The following is a 23,769-nucleotide window of genomic DNA, read 5'->3' on the forward strand; positions in this document are numbered from 1 at the left end:
GGAAGATGTCTGCACTATATAAATAATAATTAGATGCACTTGTTATAGTAATCATACAATACTGTAGCACTGAACTGGCCCATCACCACTGAAACATTCCATGCCATTGTTTTCAGCTGTGTTGTTTTGTGCCTTGAATGGCGCACATTCAGATACATCTGCTTGTTGGTGGTTGAGTGGTGAAGGAACAGCTAAGGAAACACTTGGTGTGTCATACATATACTCTATACAGTGCAGGCCTTTCTTTTTTTGGGGGTGAAGGAATTGGCAGATATACCTTTAATTCTGATTGAAAGTGAAACACTGCAGCGCATTAATGTCCTCCCATATATGCTGCTCATGGTTTTTACATTATGTATTTGCCTGCTTTTTGCTCAGATCACCCAGCCTGCAGTGTCTAACCTGCTTCTACTGTACATACACAGATATCCTTGTGGCATAGGCTGGTATTTTAGCCTTCAGCTTTCTGAAGTCTTATACAAATTATTACATTTTCTGCCAAGTGATGCATATAAAAATGCAAACACCAGCAACCTGCTGTTCTTATTGCTTGAAACTAATTATTACTTTCTTTAGGCTTTGCAGCAGTTCTACCTTAGCAGGAGGGGGGACATTTTATTCATGGAGTTTTTGGGACTTGAGAGTATATGTGCTGGAGACAGCCCACTTGATGGGAACGTCTGCTCTATTGATTAGCGCATAGAAAGTGGCTGGTAGTGTTCTCTTTCCATGTCCTGTAGAGAGTGTAATAGCATGCTCTGATCCAGCTGTGATGCATAGCACTGCTTGTTAGGACAGAAAGGGATTCCTCCACTTAGCTTTGTGCCCCAGTACCATCTGCTGTGACAGCAGTAACCTGAACACACATTTTCCTAACTACAGGATGGGAGGGAGTACAGAACACACTTATGTAATCTCTATGCATCTGTAAGAAATCCTGAGTAAGCCTATGGTTGTCTTCTTTAAAGAGACTCCGTAACAAAAATTGCATCCTGTTTTTTATCATCCTACAAGTTCCAAAAGCTATTCTAATGTGTTCTGGCTTACTGCAGCACTTTCTGCTATCACAGTCTCTGTAATAAATCAATGTATCTTTCCCCTGTCAGACTTGTCGGCCTGTGTCTGGAAGGCTGCCAAGTTCTTCAGTGTTGTGATTCTGCTATGAACTCCCCCTTCCAGGCCCCTCTATGCACACTGCCTGTGTATTATTTAGATTAGGGCAGCTTCTCTCTTCTCTCTTATCTTTTACAAGCTGGATAAATCGTCCTCTGAGCTGGCTGGGCTTTCACATACTGAAGAATTACAGACAAGGGCAAAGCTGTTTGCAGGAAGAAAAGAGCAGCCTGAAACTTCAGTGCATGAGAGATGCAGGGGGAAAGAAACACACAATGATCTCTTGAGATTCAAAAGGAAGGGTGTATACAGCCTGCTTGTGTATGGATGTATTTTCTATGTGTGGACATACTGTACATCAACCTACTTCCTGTTTTGGTGGCCATTTTGTTTGTTTATAAACAAACTTTTAAAAACAGTTTTTAACCACTTTTAATGCGGCGGGGAGCGGCGAAATTGTGACAGAGGGTAATAGGAGATGTCCCCTAACGCACTGGTATGTTTACTTTTGTGCGATTTTAACAATACAGATTCTCTTTAAAGAACATCTGAAGTGAGATGGATATGGAGGCTGCCATACTTATTTCTTTCTAAAGAAAACCTGTAACAAAATAAACCTCCTCTGGGGGGTACTCACCTCGGGTGGGGGATGCCTCCGGATCCTATTGAGGCTTTCCCCGTCCTCCTTGGTCCCACGGCGGCGGTGATGAAGCTCCCCGAACAGCGGGGTTGTAAATATTTACCTGCCCGACTCCAGTGCAGGCGCAGTATCGGCTCCCCGCTCGGAGATGGGTGGAAATACCCGATCGCTGTCGGGCCGCTCTACTGCACAGGCACAAGTCTCCTGCGCCTGCCCAGTAGAGCGGACCCGACAGAGATCAGCTATTTTCGCCTATCTCCGTGCGGAGAGCCGCAACTGCGCCCCCGCTGGAGCCTGGAAAGGTAAATTTATCAGCGCTTGTCAGGCTTGTCGAGGGAGGATTCCGGGACACTTCGGGGGAGCCAGCGCTAGACTACCTGCAGCTGCAGCTGAGGGGGAAGCCTCATTGGGACCCTGAGGCTTCCTCGTCCTGAGGTAAGTACTCCCCCGGGGAACTTTTTTTTGTTACAGAGTCTCTTTAAATAATACCAGTTTCCAGGCTGTTGTGCTGATATTTCATGCATCAGTGGTATCTGAATCGCACACCTGAAGGGGCTATGGTTAAAAGTATTAGAGGCAGAAAATCAGCAATACAGCTAGGCAAATGGTATTGTTTAAAAGGTAATAAATAGGGTAGCCTCCATATCTTTCTCAGTTCAGGTGTCCTTTAAAAAGGGAATATGTTTTTCTGTGGACAGATTTGCTGTTATTGCATATTTGTATAGTGCTGGTGTTTTTGTTGCACTTTATAGGGTAAATTTAACAAATCATCAGTCACTAAGGTCGCATACACAGTGCCATGTTGTGGAGCTGCGTTATAAAGTCTTATAACGCAGCTAATTGCACTGCAATGCTAATCCTATGGGGCGTTCACAGTGCAACAGTTGAAAAATGTTGCGTTGTGATAACTCACTGCTTGCAGTGTGTTACCTCTTAACGCAGACACGCTGCGACTTTAACATCGCATTAAAACACAACGTACCACTGTGAATGCAACCTAAATGTCCCTCAGAGGGACATCAATTCTAATGCTTTTCTTATGCTGGGAATACACGAGTCGATCCGGCGGCTCGATTAGCCGCCGGATCGACTCCCGCCGCGTCCCTGTCGCTGTCCGGATCAATTCCCGCTTGTCCCCGCGGGCGCTCACTTATCTTCCGCTCGATTCCCAGCTATTGTCCGCCCACGGGGATCGAGCGGGGAATCAATCCGGCGGGTCATCGGACCTGTCGGAAATTATTAATCGAGCCATCAGCGGCTCAATTGATAAGGGCGCATTGACCCGTGTATGCCCAGCATTACAGTCTGAGGACCAATTTTGGGAGAAGCCAATAATGTCAGAGATCTGTTTAAAGGACACCTAGTCAGGCCTTGGGAGGCTATAACTGTACAAGAACAGATGATCTCACAGACAAGAACCAGCCACTCAGAAGCATGTATGTCCCCTGCTGGGATTGTAGACATAAGGTCAGCTTAGCGTAATGTACATGTTCAGCTGAACATAAAGGAAATGGGTAAATAGACCTTTTCCATGCTACTTATGTCTAGGATAGTGGTAGCAACTAGACATGATTAAAGTGAACCTAAAGTCAGGAAGAAAAAATGAGTTTAACTCACCTGGGGCTTCCCTCAGCCCCCTGAAGCTGATCGGTGCCCACGCTGACTCCATCAGATGTCCCTGGACCGGCCGGCGGCGACTTCCGGTTTCGCCGTCAGGCTGGGAACGCGAGTGATTCTTCGCTTTCCCAGCCAGAATATCGCCTTTTGCAGCATAGGGAGGCCGCAATAGCAGCATAGGGGGCGCTATTCTGGCTGGGAACGCGAAGAATCACTCGCGTTCCCAGCCTGTCGGCCGGTGACGCCGAAACCGGAAGTCGCCGCCGGCCGGTCCAGGGGCATCTGATGGAGTCAGCGTGGGCACCGATCAGCTTCAGGGGGCTGAGGGAAGCCCCAGGTGAGTTAAACTCATTTTTTCTTCCTGACTTTAGGTTCACTTTAAAGTTACTATATGAAGATCAATCAAGGGTGGAACAACCAATCTGAATGTAGAGTTAACAGAAGCTTTATTTCTTATTTAGGTAGATATTCAGAATTGTTGATTGTGTAATTCATAAATGAAGTTCATTTTCAGCCAGAGAGCCTTCTAGGATGCAGTGCTGTATAGCCGTGCCCTAATTAACTGGCAATATACTTGAGTTAGCATGAAAGGCAAGAATTTGTCCTATTTCCTTCCACTTTGTACTATCAGTATTTTTGAAATGGCTCTCTTAGGAAGTCTCCCCTGTTTTATATTGCTGGCCTTGTACATGAGAAGACTTGTATTCGTTTTTAAGAAATGCCCTTCAAGTAACTTTCAACTTCTTTCTAATGTGCTAAATGTAATTTCAGCCAGGAACTGTGACTTGTTTTTCAATGAAATGCTGATTTCTGTTCTCCTGACTCTAGACATGGACGCAGTTCACATTGAGCAAACCACTGGACAGGGACTGCACATAGCTCTGGCATATAGAATGCACCAATTTACTTTTGCATAGTTCTCAGCATCAGGACAGTGTGGATGCTTTGCATGGAGCTCACTGTATGCCAACTCCAAGTATTTCTTGTGAGAAGTGCGCTCAGTAGCATTTTCCCAAACAGGACAGTGCTTGAAGTGACAAAGCAGTAAGAGGCATATGGGTGCTGCCATACAGTATTTCTTTCCATTTAAACAATGCCATTTACCTGGCCATCCTGCTTTGCCGCTGGGAGTTACAGGAAGCGTAGAAGATGGCACCCGGAGGAGCTCTGCCAAACTTAGAAAGACCCACCCCCAGGCTTGTCGGTTAGTTGAGACTGCCAGATGCCTGAGTTCCGGTTAACCCTCCTGGTGGTCAATTAAAACCGCCAGGGGGCAGCGTAGCACTTTTTAATTTTTTTTTTTTTTAATCATGTAGCTAGCCTAGCGCTAGCTACATGACAGCCGCTGTGCAGCAGCATCCCCCCACCCTCTTCGATCGCCTCCGACGATGAAGCCCGTCTGGAAATCCCGTTCTGAACGTGATTTCCATTAGGGCTTCCCCCATTGGGCGGAATGACGTCACCGACGTCGTGACGTCAAAGGGAGTCCCGATCCACCCCTCAGCGCTGCCTGGCACTAATTGGCCAGACAGCGCATGGGGTCTGGGGAGGGGGGGGCGGTGGGTAGTGGCGAATCGGCGCGGAGCGGCGGCGATCAGGCAGTACACGCTGCTAGCAAAGTGCTAGCTGCGCGTACAAAATAAAAATTATGCAAATCGGCCCAGCAGGGCCTAAGAAATCCTCCTGCGCGGCATAGCCCGAGCTCAGCTCGGGCTTACGCCAGGAAGGTTAATCAGGACTCTACTATATTTGTATATTGCAGCCCTCTATGTTTAGGTGTTTTTACAGAAGGCTAGAAGGGCAGGTGGACACCTTTTAGATGCTTACATTGTACCCCATAAGCACCTTAGAGCTGGTCACAGTTTTGCTTTCAGTCAAATTGCTAGATGCAGGTAACCAGTTATTATCGCCTTTGTTTTGCTGGAGCCATGGCCTGCAGCAGCCTACAGGCTTTGTTAATGTAGCACTTATTCTTGTGGTCCTTTTGAACAGTCACCCTCCTTCAGAGAACAGATAACAGCTCTGCAGGCTGAGAGATTTAGATTTGCAGATGATTGCTGAATACACAGTTATGTGCAAAGAGTATGCAACATACTTTGTTGGTATAAGTGTTTCCACTAATGGATTTTATATATCCCAGTTAGTTTGTGAAGTGAGACTATTAAATATGTCCATATCCACGCCAATCTGTGTGATAACATATTCTGCCTTGAAAGTAAAGTATAGTTTGCAAACATTTAAATTTTCTGTTCAGGATTAGTAAGTAGCAATTGTACAGTGGAAATAATAATTACGGTTGTGTAAGCAGGCATTTGCTTGTTTAATCATACACAAGATTACACTCCAAATGTCCTGTGAAGTATAATTGGTCCAAGTCCCCAAAGCAAAAACGGTTTATATTGACATCTACACTGTTATTTCTTTCACTTAATTAAAGACTGGTAGCTAGACAGTTGTAAGAGAGTATTGAGTACACTTGATGAAAATAGGAGAATTCCACAGTGGTAATTATGAAATGGTTTATTTCTCCTTGAAAATCATGCATACAGATAAAAATAACGTTATTTATCTACGCTGCGGATTCAGAACCAAAGCCTGTATTTCTAAATTCTCCCAGTACCTGGATACAGCTTTTATATTACAGGTAGAGCTTCCTGTTTCTGTAGCGCTAATTCTATCTAGTCTTAGTGAATTCAGAGCTAAAAACCCAAGTATCAGTAATACAGCTATTGATTTGTTAGCAATTTTAGCACATATCCCCCATTGATCACCTAACCCTAATGAATCCCCTTATATCATCTTCCCTCAACACCACCTCCCCTTAAAGAGGCACTGTAGAGACTTATAGTATAATGCAGTAAATTATTCAGGATACTCACTTTTAAGGTAATTGTCTTGGTTTCAGCATCAGAAATACTTCCTATATCTACATTGGTTTGCAAAAGTATTCGGCCCCCTTGAAGTTTTCCACATTTTGTCATATTACTGCCACAAACATGAATCAATTTTATTGGAATTCCACATGAAAGACCAATACAAAGTGGTGTACATGTGAGAAGTGGAACGAAAATCATACATGATTTCAAACATTTTTTACAAATAAATAACTGCAAAGTGGGGTGTGCGTAATTATTCAGCCCCCTGAGGCAATACTTTGTAGAAACACCTTTTGCTGCAATTACAGCTGCCAGTCTTCTAGGGTATGTCTCTACCAGCTTTGCACATCTAGAGACTGAAATCCTTGCCCATTCTTCTTTGCAAAACAGCTCCAGCTCAGTCAGATTAGATGAACAGCGTTTGTGAACAGCGTTTGTGAACAGCAGTTTTCAGATCTTGCCACAAATTCTCGATTGGATTTAGATCTGGACTTTGAATGGGCCATTCTAACACATGGACATGTTTTGTTTTAAACCATTCCATTGTTGCCCTGGCTTTATGTTTAGGGTTGTTGTCCTGCTGGAAGGTGAACCTCTGCCCCAGTATCAAGTCTTTTGCAGACTACAAGAGGTTTTCTTGCAAGATTGCCTTGTATTTGGCTCCATCCATCTTCCCATCAACTCTGACCAACTTCCCTGTCCCTGCTGAAGAGAAGCACTCCCAGAGCATGATGCTGGAACCACCATATTTGACAGTGGGGATGGTGTGTTTAGAGTGATATGCAGTGTTAGTTTCTCGCCACACATAGCGTTTTGCATTTTGGCCAAAAAGTTCCATTTTGGTCTCATCTGACCAGAGCACCTTCTTCCACATGTTTGCTGTGTCCCCCACATGGCTTGTGGCAAACAGCAAATGGGACTTCGTATGCTTTTATAAAGGCCAACTTTGTGCAGTGCACAACTAATAGTTGTTCTATGGACAGATTGCCTCACCTGAGCTGTAGATCTCTGCAGCTCATCCAGAGTCACCATGGGCCTCTTGACTGCATTTCTGATCAGCGCTCTCCTTGTTCGGCCTGTGAGTTTAGGTGTATGGCCTTGACTTGGTAGGTTTACAGTTGTGCCATACTCCTTCCATTTCTGAATGATCGCTTGAACAGTGCTCCGTGGGATGTTCAAGGCTTTGGAAATCTTTTCGTAGCTTAAACCTGCTTTAAATTTCTCAATAACTTTATCCCTGACCTGTCTGGTGTGTTCTTTGGACTTCATGGTGTTGTTGCTCCCAATATTCTCTTAGGGTTGGTGCACACCGAGCGGCTTTTTCAGCGTTTCTGCAGCCGCTTGCGGCTGCGGATACGCTTGGTCAATGTATCTCAATGGGGTGGTTCACACCAGAGCGGGAGGCGTTTTGCAGAACTGCATACTCCCGGGGTGAGGCATTTTTTGGATTGTGGATGCATTTCTGCCTCAATGTTAAGTATAGGAAAAACGCAAACCGCTCTGAAAAACGGCAGTTCAGAGTGGTTTTGCAGGCATTTTTGTTACAGAAGCTGTTCAGTAACAGCTTTACTGTAACAATATCTGAAATCTACTACACCAAAAACGCTTCACAAAACCACAAAATGCTAGCTGAAACGCTACAGAAAAATAACAAAAAGCGTTTCAAAATCTGCTAGCATTTTGCGGATCTGCTAGCGTTTTTTGGTGTGCACCGGGCCTCAGACAACCTCTGAGGCTGTCACAGAGCAGCTGTATTTGTACTGACATTAGATTACACACAGGTGCACTCTATTTAGTCATTAGCACTCATCAGGCAATGTCTTTGGGCAACTGACTGCAGACCAGGGGCTGAATAATTACGCACACCCCACTTTGCAGTTATTTATTTCTAAAAAATGTTTGGAATCATGCATGATTTTCGTTCCACTTCTCATGTGTACACCACTTTGTGTTGGTCTTTCACGTGGAATTCCAATAAAATTGATTCACGTTTGTGGCAGTAATGTGACAAAATGTGGAAAACTTCAAGGGGGCCGAATACTTTTGCAAACCACTGTATATATTGCTGTATGTATGTATGTATGTATGTAACCTCACCCTCCCAGTGATGGTTAGCCTAGGCTGATTAGATAATGTTATTAATATTATTGATTTATAAAGCGCCAACATATTCCATGGTTCTGATATGCAGAATTCTCCTCCCCAGAGCATTCTGGGAGAAGAGGTATATTTTGTACTGGCTTTGGAACAAGTAAACAAACATTGCAAAGATATGCACCTGACAGGACTAAAGTTGTCGCCACATGTGATACATTACAGAATGTAAATCAGTGTGATGAAAGATTTTACAATGGGCAAACACTGACTACATAATGTATAAATGATTATTGTAAAAACTAAGCAATTTTTTTCATTATGGTTTCTCTTTAAATCTAGATGAGCACCGTAGCTGGAGTGCAAGCTGGCTGCAATACTTCTAGTGTCATGGTGTTGGCAAAGCCTCCAACTGGATTTTCATCTCCTAACTTTTGCATAGAATTCCTTCTATACCACAGAGATAATTCTAGCAGGCAGCGTAATTTTCATGAGGGGCACGTCTTCTGACACTTCCCTCTGCTCAGCCTTCCTATCTATTTTATAAAAGCTGTCTCAGCACCCTGAAATGTTGTTAAGTGGCAAGATGGCAGTGTGGCAGCCTCTGTCAGAGCTTCTTTCCCCTTCCAACATTAAGTAGTTATTGTAAAATACAGTGTGTGCTACATGCTGCCATCTCCTGATTGACAGATGGCAATGGCAGAGCTGTGAGTTTCAAGATATCAGCTTGGCATTGTATTAGGTCTTTTAAAACAAGGATATCACAGAAGAGGTCCATGCACTATGGCACTTTGTCTTGTGCTTTTTTCATTGATTATTACGAAGTAAGCAATGCATGGTGGGGTTGATGCCTTCTGTAACCTTAGAGTGGCCCGTGAGTGTTTAGGGCTAGTATGAACTGCTATCATTTCACTTCCACGTGCTGTAGCAAGTGAATTTGTTCCTCTGCATAATAGATGAAGAGTGGCATTGTCAGGTTTATGATAGATATGGGGTACTTCAATGCCAGTTCCCAATAAGGACAGTCTGAGTAAAGAGTGAATCCAGGTTTTTGGTGCTTCTTTCGTTAGTGTTGCACACTAAACAATAACCAATCCCCTTAATGTTAAGGCTAGGTTTACAGTGAATGCGCTGTGCCAGCTGTGGTGCCAGTACTATCTAATGGCAATGCATCCGTTGTAGCGCACAATGCACTGCTGCAAACATGTTCTGTGCACTATGGATCCACTGCCATCGCTATGAAAAAGGCAAAGGATGCACAGGTGCAGCGCATTTACTGTAAACCTAGCCCCATACCTGGTTACACACACAAGAGGAGAAAATACCGAACAGGTCTTAATAAATGTCTATGGCAGGGTTGAAATTGTGAGCCTCTTTGAGGGACAGTTAGTAACATGACTTTAGAGCGCTGTAGAGAATGTCAGCACCATATAAATACACACATATAATTTGCTAGTCCCCACTTCCCCCAGGGCCCTATAAAAAGATGCTACATTCCTGGCAGTGGAGCTGGGTCTTTACGTCTAATACCTTCTTGCTCTGACTCTGCTGGCTGCATACTTGTTCCAGTTAAGAGGCTCAGACACAAAGAAAATATTGTTATTTCCCATAGCAACTTTTTGCATCTGTTTTGAATGTGTGGGCCATGTAAACCAGCAGTACACTGATGTTATATACAGAACTGTAATGCATTATAGGTCATAGAAAGATGTATGTGCTTGTACTTTTGGACTACCTGGCAGTGTTCTCTTCTTCATTGTGTTATTATTATTAACCTGATATCACAACTCTGAAATGAGTAATTCTATCATGGTAATGTATCCTGCTTGCCACAGGAGAAATGAAGTTTATCTTTGCATTGTCATACTGAATCACAATCATTTCTTATCCTGATTGGTACAGCCAGACAGAGGAAAACATGTAATGAGACAGTGTGGACTGCTTATACACCAAGCTGACTTATGCCTAATACACACAGTACGATTTTCCGTGCCATAGATGGATCTGATAGATAAAATCTGTCATGTCCGATATTGCTCCCAATCGTTTCCGCACTCAATTTCTCATAGTGGCAAATGGACAAGGATAAGAAAAACGAATGACGATAGGAGAATCATGCGGGAAAAACGATTGGGTTGCAAAATCACACGGAAAATCTTACCGTGTGTACCCAGCATAATATAACCTCTTAAAAGGGTTATTCCACCATAAACTGATATTTATAGCCCAAATAAAATAAAAACCGAAGAAGGCTAATTATTTGAGCTATTAGACTGATAAATGAATATAAACAGTGATTCAGCGAATGGGTGGGTCAATCAGGTGTCACCAAATGACACCCAAAGTAACTGAGATTTAAAGGCTCACTCCAGGACCCTTCTTCAGGCCTTTATACATACAGTGAACATCTATAAAGTATAAAATATTATTTTATACGTTATTTTATACTTTATAGATGTTCACTGTATGTATAAAGGCCTGAAGAAGGGTCGTGGACCCGAAACAAATCGATGTTGTTGCCTTTTCAATTAATTATATGCACTTTACTAAGTGATTAACTGCTTGCCGACCGTGTCACACCGATGGGCGTGGCCGTGGTGGCAGCCCCAGGACCGCCTAACACCGATCGGCGTAAAGCCCTGGGGCAGCAGTTTGCAGGAGATCGCGCATCTCCTGCTTGATGGGCGGAGCAATTGCTGCTCGGGAGACTGTTAGACGGCGAAATCGCCGTCTAATTGCCGGTACAGCGCTGCAATCTATAGCAGCGCTGTACTGGGGACAGCCGTGTGACACGGCTGTCCCCTCCATTAGCTCAGAGGTGATCCGCTGTCATAGGCTGAAGCCTATAGGCCCATACACACGTCTGATTTTTTTCAAACAACGGGTCGTTTGGACGTCCCGTCGTCCGGACGTCAAATCAGGCGTGTGTACAGTCCGTCGTTCAGCTGATAAGACTGGTCTTGAGCGATCCGCCTGGCGGATCGCTCAAGACCAGTCTTATCAGCCGAACGACGGACTGTACACACCCCTGATTTGACGTCCGGACGACTGAACGACAAGACGTCAAAACGACCCGTCGTTTAAAAAAATCAGACGTGTGTATGGGCCTTATGACAGCTGATCACAGTGACTGGTGTGCAGTGGGCACTCCCTTCCTCCCCCTGCCAGCGTAATAAAAAAAGACAGTTTCAATAAAAAAAATGACAAACATATTTATTATAAATAAACAAACAAACAAACCTGGGGGGATCAGACCCCACCAACAGAGGGCTCTGTTGGTGGGGAGAAAAGTGTGGGGGGGGAATCACTTGTGTGCTGTACTGTGCGACCCTACAGCTTGGCCTTGAAGCTGCAGTGGCCTATTTTACAAAAAAAGGCCTGGTCTTTAGGGGGGGGGGGGGGGGGAGGGGTTAACACTGTGGTCCTCAAGTGGTTAAATATATTGTATACAAACTCTGCACTTTTTGGGAATATTAAAGTTTTCATTTTATCCCTGTCAGTGTTCTCCCCAGGCTCTTTTAGCCGGGTGCTCCACCCGGCTAGTTTTGGTGACCACCCGGCTGTTATCAGCTCACCTCCTCCTATGCTGTAAGCAGAGTTGCACACAGAAGCACCGGCCCTGCATTCTCTCACCTTGCCCCACCCGGCTACTTTTTCATGCCACCCGGCAGGAAAAAAATTCTGGGGAGAACACTGCCTGAGTATTTAACAGTACTTGTGGAGGTGATTATGGTGCACCTACAGGGATTTTTGTCCATTGTGTATTCTACCAATACAACATTACTATCCCAAGTCCCAGGCAGCATTTAGAAGATACAAGTCTACTTTTTGGGGAGATCTTTTGAAAACTAAAAGATACTTTTTGACTGGATTATCTCATTTATTCTACAAAACCTGCATAAATGTTTACCTAATTCTACATTCATATACATATTCTTCTTGACGCATGTTGCTGAATATGGGGAATTCATTGGACTGGTAACACCTGTTCAGGGTCAGAAAGTACTACCCATCTCTCTACTGTAGGGGAGAGCCTCACTGGCTGGGAAGTGCACGCCGCAAGGTTAATGATAATAGGTTACCTAGGCTTCAAAGAGCATGGTGTGACCTCCACATGCCTGACATTCCTCTTCAGCTGTGTGAACCTTCTGAGCTATCTCCCATGAGGCAGAGAGCATCCCAAGGGCAAGATTTAAAAGTACGTGCTAGGTGGCCCATTCTTACTGGTAATGAATAGGGTGGGCCTGAGGAACAGTGGAAAAATAAAGACAGTATTAGTAGTTTAGCATCTTGCACATACACTGTATGCTGTATGAGAGAAGACAGTAGTTTCCAATAGTAGCTCAGTGAATTGTGTATATGTATCCTAATTCTTTTGTCTGGGCCCACAAAAGCATTTTTCAGTCTTTATTAATGCGATATGATACAAATAAGGAGGCTGTGTTTACTAGCCCAAGGCTGCTGCTACCTCCATTTATTGACCTATACAAAGCAGATTCCATCCCCACATACCTTGCATTGTGCTAGGATTTTTTGCAATGTTAAGGTGAGCATTGTTCATGAAATGGGCTGAGTTATATTTCATTTTATTCATTTTGTGCAGTTTCAATGCCACAAACTAGAATTATCTGAGCAAAAAGCATGTGTAATTTAGTCTAGTCTTTCTTTTTTATAATTAGCAATATTAATTATGGCTCGCTACACAAAATTGCTTAAAGAGGAGCTGTTAGGTATAGGGTCTCAGAGAAAATAAACACATATATCAGTAGCTAAACATTGGCTGTACTTACATTACATATGCATTTCACTGTCCACGTTTGGATTTCACAGAAGTTTTATATAGTATTTGCAGAGAATGATGCTCCTGACAGCTCATGGCAGGTTCCATGTTTGTCTGTCTCCTATGAAGCCAAATGTGTCGTCATGTCCTGCCTGCTTCCTGATGATTCACTCACACAAAAGATCGGTAATGTAAAACACTACTGTGCAGTGAATATTAATTAGCCATGTGGCTAGGAACAATAGTGGACTCCTGCAGTGTACTCTGCCAGGAGTTTTTTCAATGTTGTGAGCTGCTGCTTTTGTAACACAAGCCCTGTAACTTATCAATAGCAGCCGAGGGGAGGGCCCCAGAATGCTTAACTGTATGGTATGCGGCTCTCGGCTTCTTAAGAGCTTGGGTCTAACAGCTTTGCTGATAAGCACACATCAAAACTAAGAGAGATTTTTAACTTCAGTATTGCCTTTTTGGCTTCCTTCTAAACTGTTTAACACAGGAGAATAGAGGTTTAAATTAGCTTTTGCAGCCTGACAGTTACTCTTTAAGGTGAAAGAATAAAATTGCCATAGGAGATTCTGGCTTATGTCTGCAACCATTTAATGTTAAGAAAGGTAAAAGTTCTTCAAAGCCCAACAGCAGGTTAAATGTTGCCTTTTTGTACAAAAGGAAACTTGCACAACTGTTTTAATGGTTTGGTCACATGACCTGAAGCGGAAGAGCAGAGTGAGTTAAGAGCAGGCTCTCAGATTTAGATGGGTCTGCCGCTGTTGCTTGGTTAACATAACCATGCAGCTCAGACTGCACTGATTTGATATGCAGGTCTGTTGTTAAGACACTGGCTTTTGAAATATGTCAGTAAATGGTGTATACCCAGCATTATATTAACCTTAAGGACCCCTTTACACTTACTGTGTCGCATAGGCTTGTCCTACTGCACCTTGTCCCAATGACCATTAAAGTCAATGAAACATGATACACTTCCTGCAAATCAATGGAATCAATGGTAGCGTGCAATATTTACATTTTGGTGCTTGTGCGGTATGCAGATGCAGGTACAGTATTCAGATGACACACTCTTTACCAGCATTATACATGTGACTGAAGGGGGCGACTTTTTGAAGGCCGGTTGCCTCCAATTTCCCTGTCAACACAGTCTGCCACACATACTAAAGTGTGTGTAATGGTGTGGTGCGTTGTGATAGCCAATTTGCCGCTCACAAAGGACCCTTACTTATGAAACTAGTTCTAACCTTAACCTGATGAGCTGTATCTAACCCTAACCTCTAATCTAGTCCCACACTCACAAATTTACCCTCACAGATAGGCCTCTTGCACTATACACTGAAAAACTGATGGTTTAACTTTCTATAGCAGTGCATTGTGAAACAACTTTCAGTTAAACCGCGTATAATGTGAACTGAGCCATAGGGAAACATGGACATTACCTTGCACAACAGTTGTCTATTCAGTTATAACTGACAGTAAAAGTACCTGTACAGTGACATTTTTCACATTCTAATACCCCATATTCATTTATTAGCTGGAAAAAAATCCTACTTCTTTTCTACTTTGTACCAAAAAATAAATAAATACATTTTTCATTATCTTACTGCTCCCCCTCTTTCTCTGGTTAATACCTCTAAGTGTGCTCTGCAGTTGCCAAGAATTCTAATTATCATTACTGCTGTACATACAAATGGTGTTGCCTGACCTGTCACTGCAGGGAACTATTAGCTGTTAGGCCTCTTTCACGTGGTAGGCTGAACTGCATGCTTATTGGACAGTGCTTATTGGATAGTTCAGCCTCCCATCTACAGGCCACTGAGTGCCTTCTAACTTCAATGTAAATCAAGTGAATGCCAGCATTTGTAACCCCACACCCATCAATGTGGTTGGTTACTTTGCAGCTTGAAACTGCCTCTCATCACATGCGAGTATGGTTGTGGCCATTCTCAGATGTGAAGCCATGCCCTGGACACTTCTCTACTGCCTGTGCTGAGCATTAGCAAGCCCCTGGCTCATGTATGGAAGCAGCTGACAGAATGCACGCCTGCAGCTGGTCATGTGATAGATGCCCTACAAATCCTATCAGAGGGAAGAGACCAAATGAATATAGTTCTTGTTCCCCCATAACGGCCCTGATAGATTAGGAGCTGTCCGATACTTAGGAGTGGAAAAAGTGCCTCTGTGGCCAGATTATGGATGAGGAACAGCCAAATACTGAAGAGTGGCAAAAGTGGCCAGACTTCATCAGACTATTACTGGTAGTATTAAATTGTGAGCTCCTCTGAGGGACAGTTAATGACATCGCCCTGTACCCAATAAAGTGCTATATGAAATGTTAGCATTACATAAATGCATAAGATGCCTGAAGCTGAAAACTTGGTGCTATAATGAACAGCACTGAGCTCTGGCAATATCATTTTATAGCAAATGATGTTTTTACACAGTGTTTTATAAAGGCTTACTACCTTTAAAACAAAGCACTGCATTTAGAGTGTAATTACAGCACTTGACAGTCGTTAATTTTACCTAGTGTTGACAGTTATTCTCTAGGTGCTTACGGTACTTTGATGCACTTTTCTTCTGTGTAGCATTTTATCAGGTAGCATCCTGTTTACATAGTGGAAATTCATTGTACCAAGCTGCAACTGTTGCGTTAAAAAGATCTGCAGCTTTCATGCATTTGTGGTTGCGTTATTTAGTCATAGTGCAGGTCAGACAGCTCCCCCAGTGTTTCCCATATTAACATGCTACAAGGCCTTGAACAAGTTGCTGGATCCGTTCAGGCAGGGATCACACTTGAGCAGTGGCGGCTCCAGGAATTTTTTTTAGGGGGTGCTATGCAGGTGCTGGACCAATTTCCGGGGGAGCTGACGACCTGCGGCGCGGCAAAAAATGGGTGTGGCTACAACCTGCGGCGCGCGAAGCGCGCCGCGGCGAAAAAATGGGCGTGGTCATGACCGGATGAGGGCGGGGCTAACTGTAATTTAAAGTGAACCCAGGGTGAGAGTGATATGGTGGCTGCCATATTTATTTCCTTTTAAACAATACTAGTTGCCTGGCAGCCCTGCTGATCTATTTGGCTGTAGTAGTGAACTGAATTACACCAGAAACAAGCCATGCAGCTAATCTTGTCAGTTCTGACAATATTGTCAGAAACCCCTGACCTGCTGCATGCTTGTTCAGGGTCTATGGTTGAAAGAATAAGAGGCAGAGGACCAGCACGGCAGCCAGGCAACTGGTATTGCTTAAAGGGAGATAAATATGGCAGCCTCAATATTATTCTCACCTCGGGTTCCCTTTAAAAGTGCAACGCAAAGACAGAGGGCCCAAGTTTTGGTGACCCTTTTCCCAGAAAATTCACATAATTGTGCAGGTTTTCTCAAGAAAATACACGTAATGTGAGCAGATTTTAACAAAAAACACGTCCAATGACCCCAATATGCACAATCGTTATCAGATATGGCTCCAATATGCACAATCGGTAGCAGATATGGCTCCAATATGCACAATCGGTAGCAGATATGGTCCCAATATGCACAATCGGTGGCAGATATGGCCCCAATATGCACAATCGTTATCAGATATGGCCCCAATATGCACAATCGGTAGCAGATATGACCCCAATATGCACAATCGGTAGCAGATATGACCCCAATATGCACAATCGGTAGCAGATATGACCCCAATATGCACAATCGGTAGCAGATATGACCCCAATATGCACAATCGGTAGCAGATATGACCCCAATATGCACAATCGGTAGCAGATATGACTCCAATATGCACAATCCGTAGCAGATATGACCCCAATATGCACAATCGGTAGCAGAAATGACCCCAATATGCACAATCGGTAGCAGAAATGACCCCAATATGCACAATCGGTAGCAGAAATGACCCCAATATGCACAATCGGTAGCAGAAATGAACCCAATATGCACAATCCGTAGCAGATATGACCCCAATATGCACAATCCGTAGCAGATATGACCCCAATATGCACAATCCGTAGCAGATATGACCCCAATATGCACAATCCGTAGCAGAAATGACCCCAATATGCACAATCCGTAGCAGAAATGACCCCAATATGCACAATCCGTAGCAGATATGACCCCAATATGCACAATCCGTAGCAGATATGACCCCAATATGCACAATCAGCATCACCTGAAAAAGAAAAGAAAAACCCATTTACTCACCTACAGCCAGAAGACCTTCTTTGCCGACCTCCTGTCCCGACCTCCTGTCCCGACCTCCTTGTGGCGCGCAGCGCCCGCGCGCCCACGATCCTCTTCCTTCCCGACGTCACGACGAGACTTCCTGCCTGCATGCAGAGAGCAGGGCTACGGGAAAATGGCCGCCCGAAGCCATGCACTGCAGACTCGAAGTCTGTAGAACAGGGCTCCGGGTGGCCATCTTACTGTAGCCCTGCCGGCTGCTCCGTGCTGCCGCTGTGTGAACTGACTTGGCGTCTTTTAGACGCCTGAAGTCAGTTCACTCCAGGGGGTGCTTTGGGGGTGCTTGGACAATTCTAGGGGGTGCTCGAGCACCCCCTTGCACCCCCCTGGCACCGCCCCTGCACTTGAGTCCATGGAAAATGGCTGATGGTTTCCTCTGAAGGTTTTTTACATTTTCCGCACATGTCAGCTGACAGCAGCAGACTGTCGGCAATAGGAATTGCACGCGGTGTGCAAAGGAAAAAAAAGCAAAATCTGTTTTTAACCAAGCACATGTAAAAACATTTCAACACTTGATTGCAATGTTCTGTCTTTTCTATTTGTTTGCAATTTCACTATCTGGAAAATCACTTACAATTCCCCAGGTGTGATCCCTGTCTTAGTCTTCCGCGGCTTTTATAATGGGCTCCTATGGCGACTCTCTCTGTTCTGCAAGGGCTCTTGCACCCTTTTTTCTGCTTCGCATGATACTGCCTTTGGCTGAAATACGATTCGAAATTGATTTGGTTTTTCATACTGCTAGAGTTTGTGCTACTTGATGCTGTGCAAAATCACTTCTGCAGTGGCTTTAAAGAGACACTGAAGTCTTTTTTTTTTTTTTACCTTATTTTCTTATAAAGTCCTCATCAGCATTAAATTCTAAGTGGATTTGCCGCATTCCCGCAGCAGAACGAATGATTTATTGCCCAGAAATAGCCCTGTAAAGTTCCAGGGCTTGCAGATCTTCCTTCCTGGTAGAGGCAGAGCTGTACACAGTTTAGGTTCCCTTTAAGTTCAGAAACATACTTGCCTAAGGAGAGGGCAGCCTCTAGATCCTAATGAGGTTTCATATGCTGTTCTCTGGACCTCTGCCACTGATCAGGGCCAGGCTCCTCTTCTGGCATGCCCTTGTCTGTAATCTTTGGAGCGTACGTATGACATTGCCGCCGGGAGACTTGGGCGCAGGATACAGCCGATATACAGCTTACCCGGCTCCTGCACAAGACCCTCTACTATTCCCCCTCTAGGTCCACGTGGATGGTAGGGAATGATGTAATTCGGCTTCTAGCTATTACTGGCGGCTGAATTACAGTGTTTTAAAAGTAACTTCAAGAAAACCCGAGGTGGGTTTGAAGAATATTATCTGCATACAGAGGCTGGATCTGCCTATACAGCCCAGCCTTTGTTGCTATCCCAAACCCCCCTAAGGTCCCCCTGCACTCTACAATCCGTCATAAATCACAGCCACGCTGCTGACAAACAGCTTCTCAGAGCTGGCTGTGTTTATCTCTATAGTGTCAGTCTGCTGCTCTGCCCGCCTCTTGCAGAACTCCAGTCCCCGCCTGCATCCCTTCCCTCCCTGCTGATTGGAGGAAAGGGACGGGGGCAGGGACCGGAGCTATGCAGGAGGCGGGGGAGCAGCTGAGACTGACACTACAGATGTAAACACAGCCTCACAGCATGGCTGTGATTTATGAGGGATTGCAGAGTGCAGGGGGACCTTAGTGGGGTTTAGGATAGCAACAGAGGCTGGGCTGTATAGGCAGATCCAGCCTCTGTATGCAGATAACATTCTTTAAACACACCTCTGGTTCTCTTTCAGTTACGTCTTCTGAAGGCGCCGAAGTTTCTTAATGTGCGCCGCCATAGCCGTAATTCCTATTACGGTTTATGGTGGCGTTGGCTGCATCCAATTTTCCTGTGCTGTATTTGACGTGTGACATCTTTGGAGGGTCCAAGTGCGGCAACGGGGGATGCTGTGGTATTTCTTATTTGGATCCAGAAGCTCCAGTGCTATGCGATTTTCACTGTGCGGCTAGTGCGGTTCAACGGCATGCCGCATCCCAATGCATTGCATGCTATGCGTCACCGCAAAACACGCATGGTTACAGAGATTGTGAAGCATATTTTCATTGACTGTGTGGTACTGTAAACCTAGCCTTATACAAACACCTCACTTACCGTATAACATAGTACATGGCACTTATTACATATTTGAGTATTCATGTACAGAATTGTAATTTCCCTACATATACCGTGAGCTTACATATCTGCTTTTAGTAAGGTCGGTGGTTCATAATGGCACAGGTAAGAAACAGGGTTACAAACTGGCGTTAACCACTACTCAGGATGTTGCAGAAAAGGTACCTTTGGCTTGGTGGTCTGGGGCGCTGTATGGGTAATTGAGGTGTAATGATGGTGATGATACAAAATTTCATGTCATTCGCCTCTATTCTCAATGAGTTACCGCATTAGGTAACGAAATGTTAGAAAATGACATACTATTGTATGACCACGTTCACATTCACGTTTTCTGCCTGAAATTATCATTATTTTAGAGGTAAACTCTGCAAAAAATTGAATTTATAATGAAAAAAGAAAATATTGTTTCAACATTAAATACTGATTTTTTTTTTTTTTAATCAACTGTAAGTACCTGGCGCTATTTTTCACTTTACTGCCAATTATATGTCATCTAGAGCCTTTTGAGCTGTGTTTGCTGGACTTTTTCCACAGAAAACGATTTAACGCATTTATAGCACATTTTTACAGAACGTTTAACAAAGTATTGCCGTACTGTTTTACCAAACTTTAATCTCTATAAAATGTTTGCTTGAGGGGAAAAAAATAAATCAGTAATGCGATGGTTGTTATTTTATGTCATAAATTTGGTTACCACACAAAAAGGTATGAATGGAGGCATTCACTATGGTAAAAGCAATAATGGCATTACTATGAAATGAATATGCTTTTCATATAAAACATCGCCCAAGCCGCTTCTATAGCCGTGCTATAAGGGAACTGAGCATTTAACTTTTGGCCGTAGAGTAATTGGGTATTCCCTGTGAGCAGGCGGCAATGATTAGTGAGCACGCCACAGTTCCTCCTATGCAGCAGCAGCATTGCATCAATCCATGTGTAATGTATGGCGGGTGTGCTTGGCATGCCTGTGGCAGAGCTATAGGTGCGCCGCACTTGTCCCCGCTGCCCATAGAGCATCCATCATGCAGGCAGCTCTCAGGCGCTATGTGTAGCTAATGATGATGGGTTCAGTAGCCGGAGGGAGGCACGCACTGAGCTGCTGCAGAGCAGAGACGTGTCGCCTGTTCTCCCCCCGGAAAGCTGGGAGCGGACCGCTATACACATGGGTGATGTGGAATAGCCCGGGGCAGATGGAAGGTAGATCTGTGGCAGCCCTCATCCCTCCCATGTCCCTCCCTCTGCTCTGTGCTAACAGGCTGCACGAATCTCCATATAATTGATGTGTGGGCTGTGTAGCTAGATCTGGAGCCCAGACTGCACCACTGCAGCTCCTTCCAGGAGGGGGAGATGTAATCCGATCTTTGCTGCGTGTTGCTTGAACAAATCCGTGCAGCGGCTCCGCTCCGTGGTGTCCCCCCTCCGGTTCCCCGGCTGGTCGGCCCTCCCCCGTGTTCAGTCCCTGGAGTTGCTCTGTGCGTGTGTGTTGGGAAGCGCTGGCTGCGCTGCTGCTACTGTGTAGAGTTTGAGCTGCCAGCCTCCTGCTCTGCTCTCCTCTTCTCGCAACGTGTCCGAGCATGTCCACCCCATCCCAGCGTGCTCCGGCATACCTACCTGCACAGAGGAGCTGCTCTTCTTCTTCGCAAAGCAACAGTCGCAGTGGCCAGACATCCAGCATCCACTGATCATCAGGGAATACTGTAATAGACTGCCGCACACTCTCCCGCAATCATGGGCTTCTACGGCACTTTAAAGATGATCTTTTATAAAGTAAGTGGTGCTTTCTGCCATCCTGTCGGGATGTGACACACTTGCTGCCAGGGTCGCTGATGGCTGCAGTCGCTTCTTGTTTGTTGATTTGGCACAACGATTAGTAGAGGAAAAGTCTGCATTGGAGCTGATGAGAGGGGAGAGGTAATGGGGATGCAGAATAAGGTGATGAGATGGTGTGTGATTAGACAGACCCAGCATCCTCCCCTCCTGCTTCTGCAGATGGCATTCCCAGTGCAGATCACAACACATACATTGGCATGAGATCTCAGCTGGCTCTTCTCCTCTTGTACTATCTATCGTCTGGTCACCTTGATCTGCATCCCACTTATTATCTGATTTTTCACCGGGGTGTGGAGGTATCCTGCTTCTGAGTGCCAAGGACTTTTGTTCGCCGGGATCTGAATACATGATCAAAACCTGGAAATCCGTGCCTTAATAAAAATGCCTTCTGCAGCTTTGCAGTATTGTAAACTTCCAGGATGGGAACGTTTCTCCAGCTATCTTCCCACAAGTCTGGTAAGAATCCCCTGGCAAGGTTAAAATAACGCATTGCCCGCATCTGTGAAGCTTGGCCAGCGAATATCTCTTGATTGTGCAGGTTAGCTTTACTAGCCTGGGTGATGGAGACTGGCAAGTTAGCAAAGTGAATTGTGATTTTGTTTTTTACAGAAAGATGCAGTAGTAGGGAAGGCTGAGATCTGTTATGTGCATAATGACCCTAGGATGGTGAAGGCTTTGTTTTTCTCTGCATGGGCAGTGCCTTTCCTTGGCACCAAAGTGGCAAATGGCTATAAGATCAGGGAGATGGATGTACAGGTTGAGAAGTTTCAGTCTACAGGTTTTTGTAAGCACTCTTGTACAAGGTTAACCGGCTGCAGAGTGTGGTGCTGAATGCTAATTGTGCTATTTTTCAGCCTCTGCCACTGTACTATACTGAATCCAATTTAGTAACTTTATAGGAGAAATGCTCAAAACACAAGAATACATATCCCGGTAAAGCCCTAAGATTTTTACAGTCCATTTCACCTTGTGAAATTTATTGAGGTGTTATGAATATTTTTTGATTTGTTTTGTAAATAAAGTTGTTTTTTTCGTCCCCTCCCTTCAAATTGCAAAGTAGACAGGTAAATCAAAGATGACACTTGACTGAAAGTAGCTGTTTTGTCTAAATGTATTTCTCTATGCAACTTTGATTCTAAATGAGCCTCCCACATAAAATGGAACAACTAGAGTCAGCCTGTGGGAAACCTGTTATATGATGTGGATGACTGAAGTTGTCCCGAACAAACCCCTGTTTTAATGACTTACTACGTTAATTACTTGGCAGACCCTCCTGGTAAGAACAAGGCTGTTCCCGGTGGGGCTATGTGTGCTAGAAGTAACCAGCTAATTTCAGACACTTGTTGAAGTTAAAATGAGTGATGTGGCTACATAATTGTAAAACAAGGCTTTCATCTCTGGAAGAAGGACCGCATGTTGGCACAGCACAGTCAAACATGAGTCCTCTCAGCAGTCACCGTTCCCTCATTATGACAGGTCACATCCATATAAATGGAGGGCATGTCATTTTGTATTAAAAACTTATTTGACATGCAAATCTGAGATTGCTTCAAAAGATTCTATTTTCAGACCTGAGCATTGGCAGGTTCTGTTGTTATCATACATCTGATTCATTATTTGTGTTGAAAGTGGTGAAAAAAACAGTAAAGCAAAATATTCAAGCTTGAATGGTATATTCAATAGCTTGTGTTTTTTTTTTCTTAAGTCATTCAACAAGTATTCAGAGCCTGGTTATTACAACAATAGTACGGTAGAGGGACTGTTCAATAAAACAATCCAGCCTACTGCGTATTGAATAGGAATTGTATACACTCTGTACATACATCCATATATTGCACATATATATATTTTTTAAGTGTGTTCCATATTTGATACTTTGGCTACAATAAGGGTTTTGCGTGTTATTGGTCCTTTTTATCACTCCACTCTAGCGATCTAGTGATACATTATATTGGTCATTGATATGTAATTTATTTTGAAATATCCCCCTATGCCTTTCCCCATTCCCACCTGCTTTTGGCTGTTCTACAGGTGCACTATTTTTATGCCTTTTTGTTTGTTTTCCTTTTTTGCTTTCAGATGAAGAGAAAGTTGGACCATGGATCTGAGGTCCGCTCTTTCTCTTTGGGAAAGAAGCCCTGCAAAGGCTCAGAGTACACAAGGTAATTAAATTCAATAATAGCTGCTTTGGTCATGACTGGAGTGTACATCCTGTCTCACCAGCTGCCCAGCTTCTTCTCTGATTTGAACACAGCTTTGCTTTCATTGCTACTCCAGAGGGTAGTTTCTGCTTGTGAATATCAGCAGATTAATTGGTGGCTTCGATGAAAATCCAAGTTTACAAGATGCAAACAAAGTCTTTGTCATGGAGGTCAAAAATACACTTGGCTG

General features: G+C 44.2%; 1 protein-coding gene across 7 annotated transcripts in view; it reads left to right on the forward strand.

The window, feature by feature from the left end:
• FBXW7 (F-box and WD repeat domain containing 7) overlaps positions 1-23,769 on the forward strand; it is a 312,068-nt gene that overhangs the window by 220,729 nt on the left and 67,570 nt on the right. For 4 of the 7 annotated variants that reach the window (XM_068278997.1, XM_068279003.1, XM_068279011.1 and 1 more), the window contains one exon: positions 23,458-23,540. In XM_068278997.1, coding sequence (XP_068135098.1) covers positions 23,458-23,540 — 83 coding nt within the window. The other 3 variants (XM_068279028.1, XM_068279020.1, XM_068279040.1) reach the window with 3 other exon arrangements.

This window comes from Hyperolius riggenbachi, chromosome 1, assembly GCF_040937935.1.
Source record: "Hyperolius riggenbachi isolate aHypRig1 chromosome 1, aHypRig1.pri, whole genome shotgun sequence".
NCBI lineage: Eukaryota > Metazoa > Chordata > Amphibia > Anura > Hyperoliidae > Hyperolius > Hyperolius riggenbachi.